Source organism: Anoplophora glabripennis, unplaced genomic scaffold (assembly GCF_000390285.2).
Source record: "Anoplophora glabripennis isolate ALB-LARVAE unplaced genomic scaffold, Agla_2.0 scaffold470, whole genome shotgun sequence".
NCBI lineage: Eukaryota > Metazoa > Arthropoda > Insecta > Coleoptera > Cerambycidae > Anoplophora > Anoplophora glabripennis.
In genome coordinates this window covers 271,468-289,535 of record NW_019416552.1, presented here as the reverse complement: position 1 = coordinate 289,535, position 18,068 = coordinate 271,468, and the positions used below count along the sequence as shown (strand labels likewise).

Below are 18,068 nucleotides of genomic sequence, written 5' to 3'. Positions count from 1 at the left end.
AAATGATTTCCATTCCTCCCTCTTCAATGGGTCCCTGTGCCCTTAGGAAGCATTTCCGGACCCATGTTCATATGAACTTTTTTACTTAGTTTTGATCATAGAATCGGCCTGTTCAGGGTTGGCAGCTAATTATGAGACACCCTGTATACGTTCATGATGAAAGAAACAAATTCGTTTAAAATTCAGATAACAATTTTGTGGAAAAACGCTCGGATACGTCGATTAGTATTTTCAATTGTGGATTTTTTAACATAAGAAAATTGTTACAGGGTGTTTTATAATAATGTTAAATAAATACGTTTACCCAGAAACATCTAGTGTGGATATATTTATTCACAAATTCAAAGTAACATAAAAAATTAAACATTAAAATTTCGAATTCACTGTGCCACTTTAAAAGAATTCAGCATCATTATTTATTTTCAACTCTTTCTATAGATTTTTAATACTTTTCCTTCTTAAATTCAATAATTTGTGGCCTGCAAAATCCCTATAACTGCTTCACTTCGCAATATGTTTTTTGAAAATATTTTTTAATATTTTCCACGGCAACGCTGATAAAATCAGTAACAGACTTGATCAAACCAGTCTTTACTCTATATATATCAGTCTATATATTTTAAACGATAAGAAAATCGAAAAACTTTTTTAATAAAATTTGCTGAGAAAATAAAAAAAAATTTATATCTACCTATATTTAAAATTAAGAAAAGTAATTTCGATAACCTCATAGCCCTTATAGAGAAACCATCAGTTCCATATCACCCCGTGCATTTAGTCGCCGTCCCGCTTCCTAATAAACGGAGGTCTTACGCTTTGACCTAGATGCATGTCAACCAGGTCTCCGATTAAGGGCCAGAAGATGCCATTAACAAAGCAGCTGTGAAAAGGGCATACGTAGAACCAATATAAGGCTAAAGCGGTTAGCTGCCGGAGTAATGTGGTAACCTTATTAACATGCCAGTAGAGCAGCCTAACGAAGGTAGACGTCAGAAAATTAGCAATATCGGATATGGCAAAGTACCCACAAAGCACCAAAACCGCGACTAACGAGTTCTCGACTTGAGCAAATCAGAGGCGAAGAAATAATTGAAATAGTGTTGGCTGACTGACAGTATTTTGTAGCGGAAAAAATTGGATGGACTCAGATTTTAGAAATATCAAAATATATAAAGCTTTCAATAATGCATTTGTTGATATCACTCCCTACCATAATATACTATTTAATTTACAAATGTATCACTGACAAGATTTACTTCCGGGGCTTCTACAAAGAAACCTAATAGTAGATATAAATTCCATTTCATGTTGCGAAGATGAATTTGAAATTATTTTTTAGTAAATCGCAACATATCGAAATAACGTTATTTTTTTTTGACGAGTAAAGGTAAATTCATGTAGCTAGTCCAGGCAAGTTAGACCAAAATCACCCAGATTACGGAAATTTTTTTTTGATTAACCGATCGAGTCGCGGTTTTCGGCATTGTCTTCCGAAAAATATCAGGAAAAAAGTCTATCTATTACACTTGGGGGCTGGATCGAAACTGCAATGCGGGTGCATAAACTGCATCTTGGAGTGCATCAATTTTTCCGAATTTTCTAAAAATGGTAAAAATTGACTAAAAGTTGTAGAAATTTGGTTTTCGGGTCGGAGATTCTGAATCTGACCCTGAAAAATATGCCCGACGGCCTTGGGCCCCCCCAGGGGGGCAAGCGGGAGCCTTCTGTAAAACATCGAATAGCTGAGTAATTGCCTTCTAAATTTCTACTCGGGGGTTTTCGGGGTCGGGGATTCCAAATCTGACACTGGAAAGTATCCATTAATCTTAGCTTGTCTATCACTGAGAAAAATTGTCTTAGAATTGGAGAAATCCTGGACAATCCGTTCCCAAGAGACACATTTCGTTAAATCAAAGAAATATTCCTTAAAACCGAAGAATATTTCATGGATCATGGATTTTCAAAAGAATCTCTTGGGCCCGTGCGACTGCGGATAATGCATAACAATTAGGCGACAAAATCCGATTATCGACAATGCAGATCTTGTGGGTGCAGGAAGCATGGAATTACATGCACAATTGCATGTACAAATTGTTTTGGAACCAACTGTTCCAATCCTGAAATAGTCGAAAATGTAATAGATGATAGTGATGGAGACAGTGATGGCAGTACTGATGATGAAAATTGTGATTGATAGTGAAAGTGTTAGATAAACATATGATAGTAGTTGTCTCACTAATTGCCTTGCAAATAAAAAGAAAATTGGTTCTCAGAATAAAGTGGATTCTTTTCGACTCATTAATTTCCTGTTAGTTTTTCTTACCCTTCTTGTCTAATCTCTGTAAATTTGCGTGTGTTACAATGTAAAGATAAGCCTACAAGATCATGGTTGGTAAGCGGATGGAGCAGTTTTATTGCAAAAATCTGCCTTTCGATGTTTTCCAGAAAGCCCACCCCACGGGCGTCGTGCATACTTTTTAGTGTCAGAATCGGAATTCCCGACCCCAAAAACCCCGAGTGGAAATTTAGAAGGCAATTACTCAGCTATTCGATGTTTTACAGAAGCCCCCCCCCTTGCCCCCACTGGGGGCTCCAGGGGCGTCGGGCATACTTATCAGTGTCAGAATTGAAATCCCCGACCCCAAAAACCCCCGAGTGGAAATTTAGAAGGCAATTACTCAGCTATTCGATGTTTTACAGAAGGCCCCCCCCCTTGCCCCCACTGGGGGCTCCAGGGGCGTCGGGCATACTTATCAGTGTCAGAATTGAAATCCCCGACCCCAAAAACCCCCGAGTGGAAATTTAGAAGGCAATTACTCAGCTATTCGGTGTTTTACAGAAGGCCCCCCTTGCCCCCTGGGGGGCCCCAGGGGCGTTGGACATACGTTTCACTGTCAGAATCGAAATCCCTGACCCCAAAAACCCCCGAGTGGGGATTTAGAAGGCAATTACTCAGCTATTCGATGTTTTACAGAAGGCTCCCCCTTGTCCCACTGGAGAGCCCCAGGGCCTTCGGGCATATTTTTCAGGGTCAGATTCGGAATCTCCGACCCCGAAAACCTAATTTCTACAACTTTTAGTCAATTTTTACCATTTTAAGAAAATTCGGAAAAATTGATGCACTCCAAGATGCACTTTATGCACCCGCAATGCAGTTTCGATCCAGTCCCAAAGTGTAATATATAGACTTTTTTCCTGATATTTTTCCGAAGACAATGCCGAAAACCGCAACTCGATCGGTTCATCAGAAAAAAATTGTAGATTTATTGTCTAACTTGCCTAGTCTAAGCAGCGATTTTACGATTTATGCGACAAAAATTTAACATTCGTTCATGCACATTCGCGAAAACTAGTTACTTTTAAATTTCTTGTGTTACTTGCCTTGCCGTGCCATGCCACAGTCAAGAATTTTAGATATTCTTGGGTAAACAAAATTAAACAACATAACCTAAACTCACAAAATATATTTTTGTGATTACATACGCAGAACAATAGACAATACCAAGCAATATTATTAATCTGTGATACCAAGACATTCATAAATAAACATTCTTCAACGATGAATAATGTGATAAATAACAGTGATTATCATTATGTTATTTATTGTCAATAGCGTAGAAGATGATAGCATGTCAGAAATGATCTTGTGCCGTGAGGGCGTTATTTTAAAACAGGAAAGGCCGGAGGACTATTTTTTTAAAGTACGTTTCAACTTTTCACTTTACAAATGTAGAAAAGCGAAGAATAATTCTCTTATAAACATAAATGTTATGCGTTTTAAGAAGTTTCAGCTACCTATTAATTTTCATCGTGGTGCAGATTACCATGTGTTTTTTGTATATTAATTTTGAAAACAGAAAATATATAGCCAGAAAAGTGAAAAGTTGAATAGTACTTGCAAAAAACAGGCCTCTGGACGCTTATCATAATTTGGTAATGGAAATGAGACGAGGTATGAGGTTACATGATACTAATAAGTATTTTAATTACTTGGGAATGACGGAACTGGCCGGACTGCACATGCGCGGTTTGTCAAAATTATTGCGATAATCGCCAAAAATAGAAACCGTTACTATTTTCCCGCCCCCTATATTTAAATTTTGCGATTCTCGCAATATATTGAAATGAAGAAATGGATGTCAAAAATATTTTATTTCAACCAATCAAATTGAAATCCGCAAATCGCAAATCGCAAATCGCTACTGCATGAACTTACCTTAAAAGGTTTGTCATTTGTACTTTTGATTTCTAGTTTCTAAACAAATTTTAATATTTTCTAATAGTAACCGAATTAATCCCGCACCTTTTTGTTTATTATTTAGTTAACTAAGCGTTTCGATTTGTGTTTCAGTGGCGGGTAATAAAAGTTTAAAAAGTTTATTAAAAAGCAAGAAGATTTCGAAAAAAATATTGTTGCTTTTAATTAAAATACTCGCACTTATTTAACACCCTGTATTTAACAACTGTCATAGAGGGCACCACCCTGCCACCAGGCAGGTATGTGAGTGAGGCTTCAATTTTACTTTTTATTTGAGTACTTATTTGGAAACAACAACTTGGAGACAAACTATAATCAAATTTTTATATCTAAAATTTAATAATATCATACATCATCCAGAATTTCACACTGTATCATTTTTTTTATCAAAATACGTTCATTTCTAAATTTATAAATCAGAAAAATTAAAATCCAGCAACTCCTGCTACATTTACATTCATTTCAATAATTCTGTGTGCTTTATTTAATTTATTATGAATTTGGCTTGATAAAGTGCGCTTTGTGAATGAAAATGAGTGTGATCCAAGGAGTACTACGATCGTTTTGGGAGTAAAATTCTAATATTTCATGTTAGAGATTTTTTGAGAAAACGTATATTTACGCCACTGGATTCAAGACCCTCCAAAACGGGTCAATACCAAATTTTATCAAAAAATTTTAAATAATAACGATTTAATTTATTGTTGACATCAAGTTGTCCATGGAGAAAAACAAAACCAAAAGTAAATGAAATTAATTAAACTAGTAATATGGTATTATAATATAATAACCTTAGTTTTGGAAAATTTAAAAATAAAATAATGAAACTGAAACCAACAAAAGTTAGGTAATTATATTCTTGTCACTTCTATCCATCCACTATTTACTTCTATGCACTTCTCAATTATTTTACGTATGTCCGTAATTATTACTTTTTGTATTAGTTTTGGGGTAATTTCTGCACATAGTTCGTGTACAGTTTATGGCCTTAATTTATAAACTTTTTGTTTCAATAAACCCCAAAGAAAAAATCTACTGGTGTCAAGTACGGGGATCTCGGCGGCCACTCAATTAAAGGACTATTTCTTCCTATCCAACAGTTCTCAAAATGTTCGTTTAACCATTCTCTCATCGCAGCAGCGTTATGAATAGGGCTACTTTCTAATTGAAACTTCAAATTAAGAAGATTTCTGAAAGGTAAATCGTCTAATGCGTTCCGAAATTCATGATTAAAAAAATTTTAAAATATATTTGTCTTCAAATTACCGGAAAAAAATTATTCTATTTTTTAGTATTCCACACCACACGTTAACTTTTTGCGAATACTGCCTCTTTGCTTTTATAATGATTTCTGGATTCGCAGCTGACCAATGACGATAATTTTGGGACAAAACTACCTCATTTGTAGTAATTTTACATTTATGTGGCCTCATCACTACTTAAATAAAATGTCACTTAAAAATTAAGGATTTTTTAAAATATTATCCAATANTAGTTTTGACAAATTTAAAAATAAAATAATGAAACTGAAACCAACAAAAGTTAGATAATTATATTCTTGTCACTTCTATCCATCCACCATTTACTTCTACGTACTTCTCAATTATTTTACGTATGTTCGTAATTATTACTTTTTATATTAGTTTTGGGGTAATTTCTGCACATAGTTCGTGTACAGTTTATGGCCTTAATTTATAAACTTTTTGTTTCAATAAACCCCAAAGAAAAAATCTACTGGTGTCAAGTACGGGGATCTCGGCGGCCACTCAATTAAAGGACTATTTCTTCCTATCCAACAGTTCTCAAAATGTTCGTTTAACCATTCTTTCATCGCAGCAGCGTTATGAATAGGGCTACTTTCTAATTGAAACTTCAAATTAAGAAGATTTCTGAAAGGTAAATCGTCTAATGCGTTCCGAAATTCATGATTAAAAAAATTTTAAAATATATTTGTCTTCAAATTACCGGAAAAAAATTATTCTATTTTTTAGTATTCCACACCACACGTTAACTTTTTGCGAATACTGCCTCTTTGCTTTTATAATGATTTCTGGATTCGCAGCTGACCAATGACGATAATTTTGGGACAAAACTACCTCATTTGTAGTAATTTTACATTTATGTGGCCTCATCACTACTTAAATAAAATGTCACTTAAAAATTAAGGATTTTTTAAAATATTATCCAATAACAAAACTCCAAACGTCTTTTTTCATCTCTCTTTTCCAAAGTATGACAAATTTTGTAATAAAAGCTTTTATTTTATTTTTTGCCGGGCACCTTCTGATACTTTCTTTAGAGATATTAAGACTTAAACTAGCCACTATAATACTAGCCCGGGGAATATTATTAAAACATTGTATTTGGTTATTTCTCAAAATTTTTTGCAACATTGCCTGTTTGATTGACAACTTTATTAATATACTGTACAGAACTCCAACTTACTCGTCTGTCTGGGTGCCTACTATTGAATTCTATTGCAGCATTTCTTGCCGAACGCATATTATCGATAACAAGTCGTAGAATTTCTATTTTGTCTCTTAATGGTATATTTTCCGTGGTTATTAACACGAGATAAACTTTATTGCACATTAATTTGTCACTTTTGACAATTAGCCAACTACCTCAATTATTGTTTTATTTCATGGACAACTTGATATCAACAATAAATTAATGAAAAAGAAGTAAAGACTTGTGAATTTTTTATTTGGGTACAAAATCGTTATTATTTAAAAAATTTTGATAAACTTTGGTATTGGCCTGTGTTGGGGGGTACTGAATCCAGTGGCGTAAATATATTTTTTCTCAAAAAATCCCTAATATAAAATATTAAAATTTTACCTCTAAAAACGGACGTAGTAAGTCTTGGATTTTATGGATCACGCTCATTTTCCTTCACAAAGAGCACTTCATCAAGCTCTACATCTTAAAAAATCCGGTTAAAATCGCACAATAACTAAAAATTTTACAGGGTCGCTTAAAAACAAATGGGTCACACCCATAATGATATGATAAAATTTCTGTATGGTGCCCATCCCTCATTTAAAGCTCAATATTTATGTAGGTAAAAATAGTGCAATACAAATAATAGGTAAAAATAGTTTATTAGTGAAGATAGGAATGCCAAAAGGTATTAAGAGTTTATAAATATGTCGGAGATCTCTTTCTCACGGGCCCAGTCCTTCAGACTTTGGAAATTCCAGAATTTTTTACTCAGGGAATACCCTTTTATAAATTGTACCTAGACCATAACTCTTAGAAATAGTTATTTACGAATTAAGCCGGATATGTTTTCCCGAGTTTTATGATAGCAAGCTTGGGTTTGGAGGGACTTACGGGCCACTCAACGTAGCCACGGTCAAAGGATAGATAACATTTACCTTATTTTTTTACCTTTATAAGGGGATCGCTAGGAGATAACGAATTTGATTGGTTCATTTAAGAATAATTTTTACCTGACAAGTGAAGAGAAGTACAGAGAGATATACTGAAGGGACTTCTACTTAAGCATTGAAGACCTGAGGACATTGCTATTCTGCTGACCGTGGATTCGTTATCGAGCCTCTGGTTGTTGTCATAAAACACCTCGAGTACATTATTTGTAACGTTTTATTTTAAATCATTTTCATTTACGATATTACTTATTAGTTCGTGACGATACCACCACCACCAGTAGTGATATTAACGCCCAAATTAGCCCTACGACTCCGACAAATATTTTAATAAAAATTAAATTTATTTGTTTAAAGTTTTTCTCCAGTTTCATATAAAAAGTTACAGTTTAAGAGTTCTGTGTAACAACAGCAACACTGTATAGGTGATCTAAGCTTACCGCTTGCAGCAGTTCTCAAAAAGTTTTCTATTAAAAATCTCGTATATTTGTTTTGAATTTTACTCGGTTATTCTTAATTTTTCCGCAAATGACTATGATAATCGTCATATAAATACATAATTACGTTCTTCGAGGTTACTGAGCCACATTTGCCGACGGGTGTAAAGTGAATGAGAAAATCCCCAACAAATCACCACCTGGGTTGTAGCGAATCGTCCCTAATTATATTAACACAAAAGTGTTTGCTGGTTAAAATTCGAAAGGAATTTTCGGTATCATTTCCGACAAAACCGCGGAGCGAATTTGTAAAGGGTTTTACTTATTAAAGCCGGAATCAAAGCGGGCGTTGCAGAGAGACTCCCTCGGCCGCGTTACGCTTTTGTTTCGTGGCTGGGGGGCTATTCGCGAAGAATAAGACCGCCGGGAAAAATCTAGAGCGTGCCTGCAGATTATATAATATTTTAATTAGGTTAGCGCGGCCCGACGTTTGTAATTAGAGGAATTTTAGAGGGAGTTACCTTAGGGATAATTATGTGGTTTATTTGCGTCGGCGGGTGGAGCGAAACAAAGAAGCCAAAGGAGAAGATACTTTCGGTGCGCCAGTCGACGCTGCTCTCTATTTTCTAAAATATAAAGGGAGAGATAAGGAAATAAAAGATTATAACAAGGATTACACTAAGGGAAGTGCTTTGGGGCGTATTTACTTTTAATCATCTCTTGTATTAAAGAAAATATTAACTGCAGGGCTAAATCCAGGCGTATATATTATAATTATTCTGCCTCTCTCTATAGAGTCCCTCGTTAGATGGCATTAATTTCTGTAAATATCTGAAACACGTAATTTTCACAATCCTTAAGCAATCCTAAAGGGCTCGACTTTATTCCAAAGATTGGAGGCACATGGTAGCTTTTGATGAATTGCCAAAGGGCGATTGAAGATATAAACTGTCATTAAAAATGGCATTTTTAATTCATTGATGTAAACTAAAAATTGACTTTTATAACATTACTTGTCAAAAACACTAGTGTAAACAATACTTTTAAACTTTTAACACTAGTGCATACTTCTCAAGATAATAGAAAGCCGTATTGATAAATTTGGAAAGAATATATTATTTAGAAACATTAATACATATTTATTCGAACAGTTATAAATTATTTATTTAGAAACATTAATATTAATATTACAACCCAAACAGTTACTTATGTTAATTCCCTGAGAAGTAATTGCGGAGGTATTCAGTTTAACTGCGATACTACCGTCGACGTCACCCGATGACGTTGATGTCTGGGTAGAAGGGTTCTCTAAAGCAATTGCAGCATTAGAAGAGATACTGGGAAGAATTCTCTCGGCAATTTTATTTTTATTTGTAATAGAATCATCGTTATAGCCCTCAGTAACGGCTGATGATTTCCATCTACCATGTCGTTTTATTGTAATTAAATTAGCTTTCAATTCTGCTAACAAAGATACCGAAGATCTTGGGAAACAATGGCCAATAAACTGCTTCGGGTCTGGCAATTTCAGAAATTCGGCAATATTAGTATAGGAATCTTAGCAACAGTATTTATCCCAACAGGTTGAACAGAACATTTGTATTCCACGATAATGAGAAATGTAAGAAACGTGTATTAAAATTAATCCAAATCTCTCATTTTAACTTTCACGAATAGTCACTATCCAAGGCCTTTACCCTTATTATTATCAAAGGGTACAAGACTTAAGAAATGAAGATTTTATGCGTAGGATCGAATTTTCTCAGTGATTAATAATGCAAACTTGTTTCCATTAATTGTCTGGACCGATGAGGTGACTTTCACCAGAAATGGAGCTCTTAATTTTCACAATACCCACTCTGGACTAATGACAATCCGAAGGTGGTTTGGCGTAATAATTTCCAACACAGGTTTTCAGTTAATCTGTGGGCGGGGATTATCGTTAACAAATTAATTGGGCTTGTTGAAATTCCAAATTGGCTAAACGGTGAAGCGTATTTACATTTTTTACAAAATGAATTGTTTAATTTATTGGAAGATGTACCTCTGAATATTAGAGGAAACATAATCTTTCATAGCGATGGAGCTCCAGCTCATAATAGTAGGAATGTGAAAAACTGGTTGAACGAATATTTTCCAGAAAGGTGGATCGGACCAAGCAGTCCCATTGCCTGGCCACCTCGTTCACCTGACCTTAATCCTCAAGATTATTTCTTATGGGGACATTTAAATAGTATCGTTTATAACACCGTAATAGATACGAAAGAAGAATTATTAGAAAAAATAAATTTTGTCTCTAATATGCTAAGGAACAATGAATTTGAAAGTCTTCGTGCTTCCCATGGAATAAGGCGTAGAGCTATGCTGTGCATTCAACAAAATGGCAGTTGTTTTGAGCAATTATTGTAACGTGTTTTTTTAGTTTTTAGTAATTTCTTTATTATCTGATTTATTACAAAACTTCAGTTGACTACTGTGCATATCAGGTTTGTTTCTGTAGTAAATTACTGATAGTTTGCAAACTATTTCTACTACGCATGCACGGATACCAACAGTCTACAAACTGTTTGTGATTTGACCGATGCAAGAATGGTTCCTAAATTTGTAGTTTGAAATGAAGAAGAAGATGGACATGAGATATAACTGAGATATTTTTCGAAAACGAAGCATTTTATTGAAGTAAATCTAGAGTCCATTATTTTTGTAAAAACCCATTTCTATAATCGTTTGATGTTTACATTTGAAAATATTAGAATTATTATCAAATTGATATAAGGTATTTTCAAAATTATTTGGTGGTCATCCTTCACCGTGCAGTTTTCTAAAAGATCGATTCTCCGTTAATCGTCTATGGACCGTAGAAAATATTCTACGTTTAGGTGCCTCCGATTCGGGTATCTCCGTTGGTTTCTCTTGGTGCCGCTAGTGCTCTCCCATTACAAAATCCTTACACAAACTGAATGTCTATTAAAATTATTATTAAAATTCTGCATTTTTTCTTTAAATTTTACTTAATATCCAATACAGCACCGTAATGTAAAAGCAAAAGTTTTAGTTTAACAATATATCAAATTAATTCAAGTAAACAAACGTTTGCTTTCATGGCCTACCTACCTACTCATGTAGGTAGGTAGGTAGGTTCTTGAAATTATATAATAAAACTTTAAAATCGATTTTTCTCGAAAACGAAGCATTTTATCAAAGTAAATCAAGAGTACGTTTTTTTTTTGTGAAAAACTCATATCTATCGTTGTTTGTTGTTTAAATTTGAAAATATTGACATACAAAAAATTGGGGGCCCATTTTACCCGTGAGCCCCCCTGACTAAAATTTATGACCAGCTTTAACGTAGTTCGTTAAAACATTCATTGAGTTAACTGGTCTTGGAAATATTTTGAAAAATATGATCTCCTGAGGCTCCTTTTAGGGGGGTGTAGCTCCTTTAGGAAGCATTTATAGGAAAAAAATAATCTTATTTTTGATTGTAGAATCTACTGCTAAAGTATTGCACACTAATTATGGGACACCCTGTATATGAGCGTTGCCACGTCTCCCAAACATTTTTATTGCCATAACTCTTGTCCCCTATATGACAATGTGTCTTATTGTTTACCCTGTATACTACTTTTTAGTACAAATACAGAGATATATATTAATTATATAATGCAATAGGGCAATATTATTAAATTTTACTGCAATACATTTTTAAGGAATTATACGAAAATACTTTTTATGCATGATTACTGTGACAGTTTTGCATAATTTAGAACAATGTAGTGATTATTAAATGGTATTTTTTCCAAGGTACCTATCTCTATACAATTTTAAACTATGAACTGAATTTTCAATACGGGAATCATTTAAACTACTGATCCAGTCCTTGGATATCACAAGTTGGAGCATATCAAACTCATGTGGCCCATAAAGCACCCACCGAAGAAGAAAACACAGGGAGCTTTAATTTTAGCAGCCAATAATCCGGAAACAAAAGACACTGAGGGCATGTGAGGTTATCTGAAGTTAATGTACTTGAAATTAGGAGTTGCCCCACATTGTTTGCATAGTTCTCTGCCGCCTGTTAAGAGCGATCTCGGATTAACCGTTTCCACACCGGGAGCATATTTGCGATATAGGCTACCACTACATCCATTATACAAAGTGTATCATCCAAACCCGCAAGCGTTATTTATGATTTCCGTGCGCAAACGGCGGAGAAAATTACGCAAAATTTATTGAAACGCGCGATAAGTTCAATTTTGGAAGGTTGAGAGACGTGTCGATAGGAACGCCCTGTATATTTGCACTGAGGTTCGCAAGCGAATCGTACGTGACGAAAAAACCAGAGGCGGATTCAGGACATCGCGTTAAAGTACACATAAAATGTGATAAACAATTTTTTAATTGGCCTCTATAATATCCAAAACAATAGGAGCAATGAATATTTAATTTAACATACAAATGTATAGTCTGTATAATATTTGTTGAGATAGAACTCGAAGGAGAGAATAAGCCAAAAAGTTCGGTGTCAGAACTACTGTAGCAATTTACCGCGGTAGGAGCGTACCTTGAAATTTTCCGCCAATGTTTTTCTACCTCGGGTGTAGAATGCGGTTAATTTCAAGAAAGTGACGCAGAGGTCTTCTTGGAATTCTATCTCCACAAATATCGTACAAGGGTATTCACATAACATTCTCAAATATCTCGTTTACCTTTCTATGTAGGAAAAAACGGTAAAGATAAACGTTTCAGGAAATTTTCTGGCGATCTCAAAGAGATACACAAAAACAATTGAATGTTGAACTTTAGAGATATAAACGATACTGTCAAAGTAAATATAGGTCATGTATATATCACTACAATCAGAAAAATGAAAGAATTTCAACAAGTGACAAATATACACTGTTTCATTTAAGAAAGCACATTTTTTGCTTTATATCTTCGAAATGCAACATTCAATTGTTTTTTACATAAAGTCGGCAAAAAAATTAAGGGAGCAGAAAAATTTACAAATTTTTTTTAATGATCTTTGAAAGGTTTAGTGAATAATAGTCGTATCGAGAAAAAAAGAAACATCTTGAAGCTTGAAGATAGTATTCAAAAAAATAATGCCAAGACATTTTTTTTTAAACTGCCGATGGGCTCAGAAAAATTTGTTTCTGGCTTACTCAATACCAGTGTCATTTAACCTGATTCCTCAGCTTCAATTTGTTTTTTTTTAATTTTCTCTACGATTATTGCTCATTGAGATATCTGCTACCTATTGAGTAAAAAGTCATCTAAGGTGAGTTTTGGAAACTTAAATTAATAATCTTCGAGGGCCATTCGGCATGTTTGATATTTTTTTATACTCAGTATTACCTGATTGGAAAGTGCAAAAAAAATATTTATTCTGCTGTTTTGGAAAATCAACGACCACTTTGCGAATATTGCGAAAAGTACCAATGTTTGTAGGTTTTTGTTTAGCTCAATATATGCCCATAAGGCTCGTAAATTTTGAAATCGATCAGTCGAAGTCAGTCAGTTTTCCTTTCCTGAATCGTCAAAGTTTTTTAAAAAAATTAATGGAGCAGGTTTATTGCTCGTTTTATTGGGTTTTTTCTAACAATTTCGCCTTAAAAAAGTTTTAGTATTTTGGAAAAAAATCAAATTTTTCAAAATTTTCACTCGCTATTATTATTCCAATACAGATGGAATAAAGAGTCTGACTGAAACAAATGGAAATTTTCCGGCTGTTGTTAAATGTTGAGAAGTGGTCCATACAAAATAAAACAAAAAGTTTCAGTCAACTACGTTGTACGCACCTACCTTAACTGCTCTTCGCAGATCCCAAGTAACTACTAGCGATGGACAAAAGATTTTTTATTTTCAATAAAAGTATGTAATTTTCCTCAAGTGTTGTGGTAAAATTGCATTTCTACAAAGAAATTATAAATTTTCTTTCATAATCCTTAACGAACGCTAAGTCCGGTCCTGGAATGTACGATTAACGTGCGGGCCCTATTTATACGACACAAACCTTCGAGAATTTCTTGATTTCCTTTTCTCAATTTTTTATCTAGCAGTACAAACCAATTTTATTGCCTAAAAAGTTATACTGACGTCAAAAACATTTTCAAATACCTCGAATATTCTTCTCAAAATTCACAATTTCCCNATAAACGATACTGTCAAAATAAATATAGGTCATGTATATATCACTACAATCAGAAAAATGAAAGGATTTCAACAAGTGACAAATATACACTGTGTTTCATTTAAGAAAGCACATTTTTTAGTGATCTTTGAGAGGCTGTAACTTCGTGAATAATGGTCGTATCGAGAAAAAAAGAAGCATCTTGAAGCTTGAATATTCTATTTTTTTGAGCATCACTCTCGGCGCAATAAAAAAAATAATGCGAAATAAAAATTGTACAATTTTTTTCCAAAACTGTCGAAGGGCTCAGAAAAATTTTTTCTGGCTTAGTCCGCTGTTTGCACACGGAAAGTATGTAATTTTTTCCAAGTGTTTCTGTTGTAGTCAAATTGCATTTCTATAAAGAAATTATAAATTTTCTTTCATAATCCTTAACGAAAGCTAAGTCCGGTTCTGGAATGTACGATTAACGTGCGGACCTTTTTTAAACGGCACAAACCTCAGAGAATTTCTTCATTTCCTTTTCCAATCTTTGATCTAGCATCACAAACCAGTTTTATTGCCTAAAAAGTTATACTGACGTCAAAAACATTTTCAAATACCTCGAATATTCTTCTCAAAATTCACAATTTCCCTTATCTTTAAATAGTGGAAACATTTCTACATGGACGCCCTATAGGATATCTGGCACGTAGCCATCACGTACTGTTTCCTTTTGCAGACGTCGACGAGTGCTTGGATCGAAACGGGGACTGCGAGCACAACTGCATCAACGAGCGGGGCTCCTACCGCTGCTCCTGCCGACCCGGATACGAATTGCGGCCAGACAACAGGACGTGCGAGCCGCTGGGGGCCGCAGCAGGATCGTCGCAGGAGCAGGCGGCTCACGTAAATCGCTGTTACGCCAACTGCGACAGCGTCGTGCGCTTGAACGAGAAACTCGCTACGGTCCAGGAGAAGGTAGGCGATGATTTAGGAATTTATTAATAATTTATCCGAAAATCAGCAATTAAATGTCCAATAACCAAGTCTATGATGACAGTTTAACTCAATATAAACATACAATGCAAACCAATTGCTTAAAGGAATTTAAAAAATGCTAGTAAAAATGATCTATTTGTATAGGGTCAAGCAAATATTTCTTCTTGACACTAAATCATTTTTTTTTTTGGAAAAACAAATAAATATTCATCAATATTCATAATACAAACTTTTATTAAAACTATGACATATTTTTTTAACAACTTCAATCTTGTCTACATATTTATCAGTCAAAGGGTTTACAGTTTCTAGCTAATGATAATAAAATATTGGAAGGACTACTATCAATGTTATACCTATATGATAATTGGTGAAGGTATATTTTTCTAATATCTTTAAAATAACAAAAGTTGTTCCAATACTTAAAAACGCAAGGTCTTGGGATAGTTATCGCCCTATACATATTATAGATTTTGGTAAAATTATAGAAATGATTTTTAAAAATAGAATAAAATCGTACACAGCAATGATACTAGTGGATCTCACTAAAACTTTCAATTTTGTATAATATTAAAACTCACTTGTAGCTAAATTTAATTATTAAGGAATAAGTTATATCTTCAAATTTATTACAGTCTCATAACATGCATATTTACTTTAAATTCGAATTTTTTTCTCAATTTTTTCGAAAAAAAACCTATTATTTAATTTGTTCTACATAGTAATTATAGCGCTGCTTAAAATATATGTACATATTTAAGGTTAACCCTATATACCTATATGCCTATATGCTTTTAAATCTACTTATTCCACGTGCGAACCGAATTTGTCATCGTCTAGAATTTGTTCTTTGAAGCGACCAAATCAAAGATCAAACAGATCAAATTAATAAAGATTACAATTTTTCTGTTTAAAAACGTCTCAGTTTTTGTTCTTTTTTGTTTTTGTTTATTTTAATTCCAAAGATCAAGATATTGTTTGTACAACATACAATTCTTAATATAGGATACGTCACAGAAAATAATTAAATACAAACATTAATGTTTAAAATATTCATCAACCGAGTAGAAGGCCCAAGGGAGGAGACATTTTTTTAATTATTGTTTGAATTTATTTTATCAATTTATATTTTTAAAATATTTTGGTAGCTTATTAAATATCCGAATAGACATAGACTGAATACCTTTAAAACAGTTATCTGTCCTACACTGTGGCATTCGCAGATCGTCTTTGTACCTTGTATTATGTATATCGATATCTTCTTGTTTTATAAATTCATTTATGTTGTTCTTTAATGGATAACTTCTTGAACTTTCTATCAAATAATCGAATATATTTATTTTCTTGGGTATAAGGTTCTTGTCTGATAGGCCATTAAAAAATGAAGAAATAAATACACCAGAAAACTTTTTACTCTTAACGTTTCGTTCCCGATCAGGAACTTTATCAAAAGATTTTTAATATTCACATGTATTACAAGTCAAATTACATATTTTAATACCTAAAAATATACAAAAACATGCAATTACATTATTATCGAAAACAATTAATTTTGTTTGTACGTACCTAAACAACCATTCCATACAATTGTTAAAATTTAATTGTTAAAAATATAGAGGAGACTTTTTTATTTTGTTTGTCATCTTTCTTTTTTCCTTATTTTAAAATTAGCTTCAATTTGCATTTTAATAGGAAATTTGTTATAAATAATGCTAATTTCGAAAACTTCAATGCCATGAGAAACAAAACGCGATAATTGTACAACTTGCTCTTATCGCGTTTTGTTTCTCATGGCAGTGTCATCGTATCCTCACATCAGCACTGAAGTTTTCGAAATTAACACTATTTATAACAAATTTTATACTTTGTCATAAAGCAGACTGTGTAGTTTTGTTTTTAACAAATCCATGTTGATATGGTGTTCCGAATTTTCTTGACTGCATAACATTTTTTTGTTTTTTGTTTTCTTTTTTTTTAATAAATAAATCAATACATACTAAAAATTTTCTGTTTAAAAATATTTCTCAGTTTTCTTGATTTTAAGACATCAACTGTACAAACGCCCACCTCCCCCAAAGTTCATCTCTAGATCCGTCCCTGCCTATATTATATCATTACTGATTTAATTAGAAAACACAAAAGTAATTTAATGTTTAAATCGTTGAGAAAATTATTCATTAAAGTCATTAGATTAGCAACAAAGGACTGAGGTACTGAAATGTATACACACCGCAGAATAAAAGAACTGTGATTATAAATTACATTTAGCTCTACAATTGTTGGGGTAAACAGAAAATAACACAACCCACTTGTTGGCTAACGCTTGAACTGAACACCGCTGGGTAAAATTAAAAAATGAAAATTTTTATTATCAAAAATTTGCAGCAATCAACAAATAATTTTGCAACTATATTGCAACGAACGTTCCCAACGTTTCTAAAGTACAAAACGCCCCTTCAGGATTTAAAACCGATCTATTTTAAAACTCCTGCATTGTCCGTAATTCCCAGGTCTCCGCCCTGAGTACGGCAATCAAACTGTCGAGCTTCGCCTCCGGCCCTCCAGGTCCCTTGGGCCCCCCAGGACCGCCCGGACCGCCGGGGCCCCGCGGTTTTCCAGGTAAGTCCCACTTTACGCTTTGCCTCTCTCTGAACCGCTTTAATAGTTCATCGCAGGGCGAGAACTTTGATGCCTGCAGCCATTATAATGAACAGTTTTGGAATTGTTAACTTCTTTACGAGCCTAGAGCTAAAGAAATCGATAAAAATATAAAGTGTAAAGCTCTCGGTACAACGGTAATTACTTACAGTACGTAATTTTTTCGTGGGTCGTTTGAAAATCGAAATGAAACATTCAAACTTTGTTTA

At 33.8% G+C, this 18,068-nt stretch overlaps 1 protein-coding gene across 4 annotated transcripts in view; it reads left to right on the top strand.

Moving 5' to 3' along the window:
• The window catches only part of LOC108911393 (collagen and calcium-binding EGF domain-containing protein 1-like), a 52,227-nt gene that overhangs the window by 26,570 nt on the left and 7,589 nt on the right, over nucleotides 1-18,068 (top strand). For all 4 annotated transcript variants that reach the window (XM_018716325.1, XM_018716327.1, XM_018716324.1 and 1 more), the window contains exons 5-6: nucleotides 14,942-15,180; nucleotides 17,712-17,820. In XM_018716325.1, coding sequence (XP_018571841.1) covers nucleotides 14,942-15,180; nucleotides 17,712-17,820 — 348 coding nt within the window. The remainder of the gene's footprint in view (nucleotides 1-14,941; nucleotides 15,181-17,711; nucleotides 17,821-18,068) is intronic.